This window comes from Sapajus apella, unplaced genomic scaffold (genome assembly GCF_009761245.1).
Source record: "Sapajus apella isolate SASKATOON/1434 unplaced genomic scaffold, GSC_monkey_1.0 scaffold121, whole genome shotgun sequence".
In the NCBI taxonomy this organism is placed as follows: Eukaryota; Metazoa; Chordata; class Mammalia; order Primates; family Cebidae; genus Sapajus; species Sapajus apella.
In genome coordinates, this window is record NW_022437061.1 from 198270 (window position 1) to 210657 (window position 12388).

General features: G+C 33.9%; 1 protein-coding gene and 1 pseudogene across 3 annotated transcripts in view; one reads left to right on the forward strand and one right to left on the reverse strand.

Annotated features, from left to right (window-relative positions):
• ADAMTS3 (ADAM metallopeptidase with thrombospondin type 1 motif 3) overlaps positions 1-12388 on the reverse strand; it is a 287864-nt gene that overhangs the window by 29495 nt on the left and 245981 nt on the right. For all 3 annotated transcript variants that reach the window (XM_032260967.1, XM_032260968.1, XM_032260966.1), the window contains 6 exons: positions 12065-12197; positions 9681-9794; positions 7357-7502; positions 5971-6146; positions 4734-4867; positions 3076-3199 (listed from right to left, as the gene is read on the reverse strand). In XM_032260967.1, the coding sequence (XP_032116858.1) occupies positions 3076-3199; positions 4734-4867; positions 5971-6146; positions 7357-7502; positions 9681-9794; positions 12065-12197 (827 nt within the window). The remainder of the gene's footprint in view (positions 1-3075; positions 3200-4733; positions 4868-5970; positions 6147-7356; positions 7503-9680; positions 9795-12064; positions 12198-12388) is intronic.
• Positions 8332-8433, forward strand: LOC116538638 (annotated as a pseudogene).

Below are 12388 nucleotides of genomic sequence, written 5' to 3' on the forward strand. Positions count from 1 at the left end.
CAATTCAGGCAAATACTATACTTTCTTGTGTCCCTCGGTGTGGTTCTAGTTTTATAAATCATCCTTTTGAAGTGGAGTCAATTTTTAGTGAAACTTAAGTGGTGAACTCTTTGGGATATGTTATCTGCCTACTTGTTATTTTAAAAGTCTAAGAGGCAAGTATAGATAGCTAAACTTCTAATTATTAAAATATTTTTATACTTAAAATCCTTCTTTTAACGGAGTTAAATTCTAACGGAGTTACAACAGAAAAATGAGTGCTTTCATTTTTCTTGTGACCAGTATTAATTTTAAAGCTTTAGAGAAGTTTTATATGACTATTTTAACCAAATCTACAACATGGATTTTAAACCACTTGATTGGTAAATCTGTGCAAATTGTGTAACACATTGCCTTTATATGCACTCGAACCTCAAAACCTCCTATGCCAGAAATTAAAAAATCAATATGATTAATTAGTTGCTTTGGGTTTTAAAATCATCTATCACTCCTATTACTGTAAATGTCATATATTACATACTATGTTGATATTATCACATCCTAAAAATTATCTTATAATCATTTAGAATGAATATTGCTAACATAAATGAACAATAGTCAGGTCAATTAGAACAAATGTTATACATCTCAGTAGCATATAAATAAATGAATATAAGACGACTATGTAACCTACACCTTCTGTACATTATAAAACATCCAGTACATAGTCTATGGAGAGTATTGACAGAAATCCAGTTATCCACAATTATTGATGCAATCAGAAGTGTTTTTGTCATTTGTATATGTACAATAATATATACCTGTGATGAGATTTACCTTTTTCACAATATTTATTAGTGAATAAATATTACTAACTAAATAAAGTGGTCCTTTTGGGATCAGGGTATTCAGCACTTTATCTGGGGATAAAGTCTAACACATGAAATGTACCATGTTTGCCTGAGTATACAGTGGCTAGAAGGAACATGCTTAAGATGCCAAGTACAGCAAAACAGCTTGATGCCATTTATGGATGCCCATCTTTCTGCAGTTTGCTACAACTTACCCAGGACATTTTTAGCTTCTCTTGTTTCAGCTAGAGAAATATTACGAGCTCCTTTAGGTAAAGTGAAAGCGCCTCTTGTCTTCCCTTAAATAGAATGTCTTTAATTAGTGGACGGTTCATGTTTATCAAAGTCTTGCTGTTTCATTGACTATCCCATAAGCCATATATTTTATTAGGCAAGATATAAAATATGTTCTGTAATTTTATGTGTCAAAGTCACAATGCATTTGTAATAGATATTGCCAATAAACTGTTAATAGTCAATGAAAGTAAGACTGAGCATGAAAGTAAGACTAAATAGATGATTTGAAGTTGAATACTTGCAGATTTCATTTTCCAGCAACTTCAATTCTTTATGGCACCTCTTGCTTAAATGTTTTCCTGTTGGAAAAGGTTAATTAGTCTATTAAATCACTATGACGACAACATTAATGCAAAGATATGGATGTTAGATTATCTTTGAATGGTTTGAATTGATGTGACAGATGAAAATTTTCTAATGTTCTTTTGTCCTTGATTTGCAAGTTTAGCATAATGTTTGAGCTATCTGAAAAACAGTACCAATATCTTAAATTATACATATATAGAATGAATGAACATGGCAAAACCTTTTCTTTACAAAAATTCACTGTGGAAATAAAACAAAATGAATTATTTTACATCCAAAAGAAAATTTAAAAACTCCAGTAAAGAAAGCACAGTACATTATTTCACAGCAAGATGGAGAAAATTACATTTGATTCCACTAAAACATAATACATATATATAATTATATTTCTAGTTGCTTTAATAAAATAATGCAATCAGTCAGAAATAGCAATATTTGCTTTAACAATTTTCAAAGTACAAAACATGGTAATTTATCACACAGGAATAGCAAAGACATGTGCAAAAAGAAAAACATTAGAATATAGTCTCATAGCTCTGCCTTCTTAAATATATCAGAGAGCAAAGCTGATTAACTTGAATTAGGTACCTGGGGTATAATGGGAGTAAAAAAAAACTAAAAGTATTTTATCATTCAGATGAAGGCTAACTTTTTTATAAAAGGAAAAATTATCATCATGACAATATGCTTAATGTAAACCACATTTCTTTTTGTTTTACTTTCATGATTTTATATGATAGCAACAGCTCTTTGGAAGATATGAAAATGTTAAGCAAACACCACATCAAGTATATCTTTAAGTGCTGAATTCCCAGAAACATTTCCCCAATAAATCCTTATTGAATAACTGCATACTATCTGTTATGAACCCAAGAAATTAATCAGTAATAAATGTTTGCATAAACACCTTTTATGAAAATTCCAATGAATATTACTAAACTATGGATAATTTTGCCTATATTTGTTGCATGAAGACAGCTTTTTGTTCCACTTTTGAACCTTCAGTGTATGTCTAAGTCCAAGTTATTGACTACATAACAAGCATAAACATTTACAGAGATGAGCAATGACATCTTGGGTTATTTTTTGGTTTTTTTAAATTTAAACAAATATAAAATTTAAACAAAATTTATAATTTTGTTTAAAGTAAATTTTTTAAAATGAGAAATATAGATCCTAGATTCCTAGATTTATAAACAGAATAGAATTGTTCGCTTTTAAAATAAAATAAGTAAAACTAATGTAACGTTTTAAAGGTTGTATCTAAAGTTTTGTAAGTTTTAAACTCCTGCTCAATAATTTACTGGCAACAGGAATTCAAAATAAACATTAGTTCTAATAATTCAATCGGCATTTTATTTAAAATGTAAAAGAACACAAAACAGATTTTAGCTAGCTAGTATAATTGATACTGATTTTATTTGTTTGTTTTCTAAATTTAGTATTTTTTTTTAATCATTGATGCTAGGGAGTATGAATTCAAAGTGTTTTAAGTTCCTTAAAAGGTAATCTGAACAACAATAAATGAGCAGCTAAATTTTGGTTATGTTTGCAGAGAAAACGCTGCATTTCTAAAAGAAGAAGCCTCAAAAAGCACAAATGACAGAGAAGAATACTAAATTCATGAGAGATCTCATCTTACCAAGCTTTCTGGGAGTTCTGGTAAATGTCCCCTTCACGGTTCGGCAGTGGGAATTATCTCCTCCACAGACACCACACTTATCCTCAACCTTATTAGAACCAATTTCTTTATCACATCCCACTTTCTGGAGAGAAAAGATGTCAAACGTGGCTAATTTCAATGTGCCCAGTAGTGGTCAACATCCCAGAGAATGATGAACCCTTTGTTCAATCATGGCCCGCAGTCAGCCAGTTTACAGTAAACTGCCATTGTAGTCATGATTTTTAATACCTCAGTTTTTTAAAAAATCTAGTGGGAAATCAAAAGACTTGTACTCGAAGTAATAAAGAATATGTTTCCTCCAGTCTAATGAAGTATTTACACCATTTTAAATTGTCATAGTCATCAAACACACATGTAATGAGCACAGATGCAGCTGATGCTGAGGAGACAAAAAAACAAAAAAACACAGTGCTTTTCCCTTGCTGCTCTCACATTTATGATGATGGATAATATAGTGAGTTGTATATTAGTACAATCTTTAAAAGTTGGTTAGGATGTGAGATAAAACTTCATATGAGGGGTGAAGACTTTCACAGGGACCAAAGAAACAGAATGGAAAAAGCATTTCAGGAGAGCAGAAGAGCTACAACAAAGCCAGAGAGATGCTGTATGTTCATGGAAAGTGGGTTCAGAGGTCAATATTTAAACCCATATTTAAACCAATGGAAGGTGAGTGTCGCTTGACAGGGAAAGAACAGTGGACAATCTGCATTAAACAGACAGCAGAAAACCTCGAAGACCACGGAGAATTTACATTTTCCCAGGAAACAGGAAAATACTGAAGGTTTTCTGAACCAAGGCATGTTCTTAATGTAAATCACTGTAGAATAATGATACGCAATACACGACTGCACTCAAAAATATGGGATGAAAGGAGGCAGAGAAAATAAAGACAACACATACATTGAATGTACTAGATAGTGTGGCAGGTAGAAGCTGAACAAGACATGCTCTACTTTCAGGAAAATCTAAGCTCAATTACTTTAGACTCATTAATACAACACTTTAGTTTTGCTGAAGTAAAAAGAAAATATACATTAGGAGCAGTGTTTCAGTTAATAAGATAATTTCATATCAATTTAACTATAAACACAAGAAATAAAACGCATTTTTAACATGAGATTAAATGGAGCAAAAAAAACAGTGTTTCTCTATTACTTTTGTTCTAATGTGAAATTTAGCATTTAATCTTAGAGTTGACTGGAAGGTGAGAAAAAAAAGTCTTGTTATCTTTACAACAAAAGATTAAATATACTTAGCCCCGATTATTTTTAAAAAGACCTGGAATTTTAATAGTAGATCACTACTAAAATATGCAAAGCAAATGCATTATTCCCAGTTTGCATTGCCAACCTAGAGGCCTCAGAGTTACTTAGAAAAGGCATTTGGCTGGAAATTAGGAAAATTATTTAAACCTTGATTCTACTAGTGACCGAAGTTTGATTTGAGAAAGTATAAAGTCTCCCAAATTTATTTTAGCTACTGAACTATTCATAGACTCTTATTGTCATGTGATTTCACAGATAAGACATAGTTTAAAGAATTAAAAATGCGCAGATGAATAAGAGTAAATGTGGATACTGTAGAAAGCCTTTAGGGAAGCAATTTTAACTCACCACACACTCCCCTCGCACACATATGCTATATGGATCCTTGTAAGAACAGTGCGTTCCATCATGCACCAGTTGTTTCATGTAAGCAATATCTCCAGTCTCCTTGGACTCACAGTAAAGGTGGCATCTTTTCTTGGCTGCATAAGATGGAGGATAAAATTAACTATTGAAATGAATGAAATGAAACTATATGAAATGGAATGTTTGAACAGGATAGTTTTTATTTTTAAACATTAGGTTTCAATGTGATTTATTGAAAACAAAAGGAATACTGTATAAACAAAATAAGGAATAAGGAGAAAAGTATGTACATTTGACATATTTGTTTTAGCTACGGTGATCATATAATTTGTCATCTAAACTGGAAAAAGGGCTCTAGTAATAACTGAACAGGAACAACAGGTATAAACTGGAACTGCCCCAGGCAACCCTAGATCTCACCATAGTAGCTCTTAAATAAATTTTAATTCCAAACCAGTTTAGTTTTCATAATACTAGAGCACTGAAAGACTGTCTCTGATTTGACTCAATCACCTAACAGTTTTTGCCTCTTACAGGATGTGATTCACTTCACCAAAATAGATAAAAAATGCAATTCAACTTTTAATTCCTACATGTATTCCTCTTTCCTTTAAAATGGATTTGAACTGAACCCAATACTGTATGTAATCATATAACTGTTTCCTTTCATTAACTCAAATAAGAAGTATGGCAAAAGGTTGCCACTTGGACATATTTAACCCAAAATTAAGAAGTAAGAAGTGAAACATTAAAAGAAAATTTCCAAATGTATTTTTTTTAATTAGTGTATAATACAAAAGTAAAAGGTTATAAGATATCTTTTGTTAGTAAATAATGATCTTTCTCTTGGTCTTGGCCCAATTGTCAAAGAACTATATTTTTCCCAGAAAGGAAAGATCACAATATTCCAGAAGTATTTCCTAGTGGAGGGATTTGGGTTGAATCAGGAATTCCAACATATCTCCCAGGCGTTCCTTTCCACTGGTCTTATCACCGTTGGTGGTGATAGTGCTGCTTGCCAGGAACTATTGAACAATTCTTACTTCTTTAGAGAAAGGGTACTTTAGCCTTATTCTTAGAAACCCAGGAGGACTTATTCCTAGCACCAAGATTCTTAAGTTACCAAGTAGGGATCAAGAGTCCACGGGATTGGTGTTGGCAAAGTTTAAACCCTGCGTAACCATCCACACAGCAGGAAGGAAAGCAGGAGGCTACTCACGCTCAGGATGTTCATATGGCAACCAGTGATGTTTGGCATTCTGGTATTCAAAGTGGGAGTTTCGCTGCTGACACTGCTGTGCTCTGAAGTCCTCAAAGTGTTTTTGGCATTCTTCTGTATTACAAAGCTGGTACTCAAAATTAACACCAGGACAATCCTGACCACCACTGATGGGCCTAAAGAAAAGACAACATTTAAAAAGGCTTTTGGCTTCTGTCTAGCAGTTGAAGCTTGCAGACACAGGGCTTGAGGGCATACAGCCAGAGTTTCTGGGCTGCCAGCACAAAGGGAATGAACTCATACTTCCTAATTTCAGTCCCTTTCCAAAAAGCACCCTTCTCTCCCTGTTGGGTAGAAAAATAAAACAAAACACAAAGCTCAACTAAGTCAGCTTTTCAAATAGTATATTTTAAAGGCACAGCAAAAGTGTATAAGAAAAAAAAAAAAGGCATGTATATTGTATCAATAAAATGATACTTTTCTACCATGTATAAAACACATAGATGCAGCTCAAACTTTGATCATTGCTCTATGCTTTGGTTTCCTCACATGTAAAATGCTAATCATATAGTATCTTCGAGAAAAACTGTGATTAAATAAGTTGATGTTACTTAAAGCACTCATAACAGACCCTGGCTCATAATGAACTTTAGCTTCTAATTTAATTTTTATTGTTTTCATTAATTCTAATACTACCATCATTTCTTCCTGTGAAGGCAGGTATGTGGCATCAGATAGTTTTACAAAACACATGCTCAGAGCCATTTGCTGTCAGAAACAAGAGAGAAAAAGCTGCTCACATATTAAACCCTAGGCAAGGAAGAATGCCCTAAATGTGATAATTCAGTTGTTTTTCCGTTCATAAAGTTTGCTGATCACACAATAGGGATTCAATAATTGTAGTCTGAGTGAGTGAATGGATAACTTTCCCCCAACAGTCGCCTGGCCTTCTATTACCATCTTTCTTTTGCCCTCCACTGAAGCAATCACATTCCACTCCCTGAAGACAGTGAGTCTGTATGCTCGATTCTTCTCCCTCCTGGACACTCCTTTGCTTCTCGGAGTTGATCTCTCAGTGCCCATGCCCACGCCCCAAAGGCATAGTCATCTACTTTCCCTGCTCAGCTTCTTAATATTCCTGAATAGCAACTTCTTTAAAAGTGTCCAATCTTCATTTGATCTTCTTGTCTTTATCACTGACTGCCAGTCACAAGATTGATAAATGAAGATGCATTGAAAACATAGACTGGTTTATGAACTGTGAAAAAATTCTTTTCATGCCCTGTATTTTACATGTACTTCATAAAACAGAAAACTAATAACATAATATTGAAGTATTTCCTGGTCTCTCCAAAAATAACAAAAATTACAAGGATGTACACTCACATGGGATTATTGCACTGGCGTGTCCTGAAACGAACACCAGTTCCACATGTCCGAGAACAGGAGCCGAATTTAGTCCATGACCCCCAGTTGCCATCTTGTTTTTGCTGATTAGCATTCTTCCACATGCAGTGTCCCTTATAGCACCACTTAGAAAAGTGACAAAAGGTGACTATTAAAATCATGCATACACTAAAGCTGAAGTTGTTATATAAGAACCATGTATTCGAAGGGCTTTGTTCCTGCTCTTGTTTTTCAGGTCAAGATGCATTTAAAATTATCCAAAAGCAATTATATCAGTAATATACCCTATCAAAGGGTAATTTAGACTTGTATTTTTCAGGCATAAAATTAAAATGAAAAAACAACATTCACTCAGACAAGTTTTTAAATGTTACGTTCACCAGTGAGCATCAAACACTATAATTAATAAGAACTCTGAGCACCCAGCTTGCATAGTTGGTAATATTTTACCCTTCATCTCTCACTACCTATATCATATCACAATATTTTGAGGGCTATATTATCTTTTTTAAAATGATAACATGAAAATATGTCTCAACTTACATAATAATTAATCTAACATGTCCAAGATGTGCAGCTTTCAAAGCACTTTTATTTAACTTAAAAAATTTTTCATTTACAATGATTCTGAGAAATAGTGGGTCACACACACACACACACACACACAAAAAAAAACACATATATATATATACATATATATATAAAATCATCACCAATTAGATGAGAAAAATTGAGACCCAGAAAGGTTCATAAGTAGTTGAAGGCCATCTGACCGAGAAGTAATTAAGTGGGGCTGCTAGCACCCTAAGACTGTAGAGGCACCCAGTTTACAGTGCCCAGCATAGAGCAGGCGCTCAAGAGATGTTAGTCATTTTCCTCTCCAACATTTTGACTTTTTAATACCACATATAATAAAAGTGTTTGCTAAAACTCTACTATTAAAAATTTCAATATATCGCTTCTTGGCCTTTTGGCTATGATCAAGTGTAGTATCTGTTCTTGATAGTTTAATATCAGTTTAATATAAATTTCAATATAAATGTTAATATAAATTTCAATATATTTAAGAAAGTTGGATGTTAAAAAGTTACATAATGTTTCATAAAGCAAAAATGAATCAGCTCGTTATTGCTCTTGTTTTTAGTCAGTAGTTTGTAATATTGAATTTTCTCAAAGCAAAGCATTGTATATAATGTCCTTCCCATAGTGCCTAATGCAGTACTAACACCTAAAAAGACAGGCTTTATTGTGATTATGCATATAATCCTTGTCACAAGTACAGTTTATACACATTTGAAATTGAACTTTAAAAGAACTAAAAGCCATGTAAATCTTCTGTACTAGATTTTGGTCCTGCCGACAATGTCTTATTTCTAAACTAATCAAAGCTCTTCAACTTGAGTTCTTAACATGGCTTTGTTTTGGGATCTTTGCCCTTATGAGTAGCATAGCTTGGCACTCAGCCAATTTCTGAGCATTCAATCCTGACTACACAATTTGAGATTTAAAACCTCTGGGCATCCTTCCCTGAGGAACAAGGCCAAATCTTCTGTATAAGTTCACATGACTTTATTTCTGGGCAACTTTCACAAGGAATGGGATGCCAGCAAGTCAATCAGATCCCACTAGCAGGGGGGCAGTTAGTCTGCTGAGTTGCTTCTTCCTACTCTGCCAATAGTGGGCTGAATAGTAGTCCCAAAAATACCAAGTCTTAATCCCTGGATCCTGTAAATGTTACCTTATTTGGAAAAAGGGTCTTTGCAAATGTGATTAACTTAAACATTTTTAAATGGAGAGATTATTCCAGATTATCCATGTGGCCCTAAATGCCATTACACATATCCTTATAAGAGAGGGGCAGAGGGAGATTTGACCCACAAAGATGAGAAAAGGCAACGTGGCCACAGAAGCAGAAACTGGAGTGATGTAGCCACACATCAAGAAATGTAGGGTGGTCACCAGACGCTGGAAGAGGCAAAGAAAAGATTCTCCACTAAAGCCTCTGGAAGGAGAATGGCCCCGCCCACACACTGATTTCAGCTCATTGAAATTGATTTTTGATTTCTGGACTCTAGAACTATGCGGGAATAAATATCCATTGTTTCAAGCCACGAAGTTTGTGATAATTTGTTACCTTAGCCACAGGGAACTCGTATACCATCTTAGTGCATTACCAAAATGAAACCTCGCAAACTATGGTTTTCATAAAAATGACAATGCAGCTGTGTTCACCATTTTCCAGACCTTTAGAGAGAATTATGCAACATATCTTACATATTTCTTGTGTAAATAGATATACTCACTTTTCCAGCAGCACATTCAGTCCCATCAAGTGGAGGTCCCTTTTTAGTCTTACAAAAGTAGGGATTATCAGGATGGCTACACCACAGCTGTTTACATGGGTCAAAGGTTCGGAACTGGAAGACAGATAATCAAATTCTCAGTGAACTCTCAGCTAGCATGACATGCACCAAAAATATATTCTATGCAGTTTCATCTGTCCTGTTTCTTTGATGTGTTTATTTCAGGTTAGTAGCCAAAGCTGTGACACATTAAGAAAAAAACTGCATAAGAATTTCAGGTAGATAATACTTCTATACTGCTTTTCTAAAATAACAATGATAAACAATGATTTGTCTCACATTCTCTGGTTGACTTTTAATGTTTCTGCTTGCCATTTCTATGTTTTATTTTTCAAATAGACAATGTTGAAATTTTTGAAAGGCTCAGTAGTTATCATGAATATTGTAAATATGAAAATATAATGGTTTGGCAGCTCTCAAGCTATCAGAACATCTTTTCTTTATCCCTGTAGGTATGAAATTGAATATAAATAATAAAAATACTAATAATAATTAGTTGATTAAAAGCAGAAAAAATTGTCAAACTGTCTGTGTAAGATAAACTATTCCAGGTATATAAAAAATATAATACCTTCATACAGTTTATGAAATATTTTTCCATATATTTGATTGTCATACTAATCCATGGCTGAGAAATATGGATTACAAGTCAGGGCTATAGTTATGGTTACAAGTAAGACAGTAACAGAACCAGATTAGAGTCTTGGCTTTCACAATCTTTCAGAATGGTTTTTATTTTCTTAAAACACCACATTATAATATCCAAATGTTTGTATAAGCAAACATGTATATTTGTGTTTGCTCCTTTTCTCTCTAAATGTAAACATCTTACCAATCACTATATAGATTTTTTAAAATATCAAACATGTTTATCCATATGTCTATTGCCTATACTGCTAATTACCTACATAAACCTTTACATGCATAGAAATTATTATTATTATTTTGAGACAGAGTCTTGCACTGTTACCCAGGCTGTAATGCAGTGGCACGATCTTGGCTCACTGCAAATCTCCAACTCCTGGGTTCAAGAAATTCTCCTGCCTCAAGCCTCCTGAGTAACTATGACTACAGGCGTGTGCCACCATACCCAGCTAATTTTTTTGTATTTTTAGTAGAAACGGGGTTTCACCATGTTGGCCAGGATGGTCTCGATCTCCTGACCTCATGATCCACCCATCTTGGCCTCCCAAAGTGTTGGGATTACAGGCATGAGCCACTGTGCCCAGCCAGAAAATTTTTTTTATTAGTACACATTTTTAGATGTGGGTTTTTTGTTCTAATATTTATTGCTGAATATGGAAATTCTACTTTTCCATGACTTAAGCTAAAGCTTTAGAATTCTCTGATCTAAAACATTAATGCAAGTCATTTAGAGCTCACAGTGTATACCTTACGGGCAGATCAAATCGTTGCATATGGAAGGTTTCAAACAACAGATCAATTTCTTTTTAGTCCCATGAAATACTCTTAATGTTCCTTTCTCTAACACACAAAGCTTGTTCCAATGTATAAAAAGCCCTTCTTTTTTTTTATTTTAAATGAGTGACTAAAGACCAATATGGAAATTTAATGAAACATACCTCTAATGTGAATAGTTACATGGAAGACTGGCTTCAATGGATTCCATTGAACATATATATATGCGCCTTTCTTGTGCTAAGCACTTTAATTATATTATCAAATTTAATCCTTACACTAATCTTATCAGATAAGTACTATCATTATCTACATATTACACATGAGGAAAGTATGTCAGAGAGATTAAATACGGTGCCTAATGTTATACATTTAGAAAGTGTCAGATCCAGGACCTGACCCACTGTCCTGACCCCCATGCTATGCCATATGATTCTCTTACAAGACTATATCAGCACAACCCTTTCCTATGATCACACATACATGGAATCCTGGCCATCAAGCTAAAGAAAAGCAATATATCTAAGGCTTAACAGTCATCTTCTTTTGAAGGTCACAAGAACCATGGGATGAATAGGACATGAAAATATTCGCCTGGCAGCCTTGGTTTCAAAGTCCAGTTCCCCTGTTTACCAGCTGTGTGCCTTAAGCAAGTTGCTTAATCTCTAAGTCTTGGCTTTATCTTCTGTAAAATAAAAATATATCAGCTGTCTTCTATTCTGTCATGACAATTAAATACGATAATATATTTAAAGCATTTAGCTGTAGCACATAACATAATGAACACAAAAAATAACCGCTAGATATTATTATACTTGCACCAGTGAGTCTGTAAATCTCACCAAGCAGGAGCTACACAAATAGATTTTGAGATGCAAAATCCACATCAACTGTGAGCAACATACCGCAGTGCACATTTTATAGCCAACACCAAAATCAAAACGACATTGCTCATCCATAGAATAATTAATTCCAGGAAGTTCTGGGAGTTTAGGCCAATCATGTTCAAAAGGGTCATCAAGGAGACAGTCATAGGAACTGCAGGAAGAAAAATATTGCATGTAGTTAAATGTTCATTTTAAAAAACCATGTCCTGATTTAAAAAGAGTAGTCTTAGCTTATATACTTTAGACTTTCATCCCAGATCATACAGCAAGTTTGCAAAAACATATATTTAAGGTTTCGTTTTGGGTCCATTTAGAAAAGGACTCTTCATCTGTATTCATGCT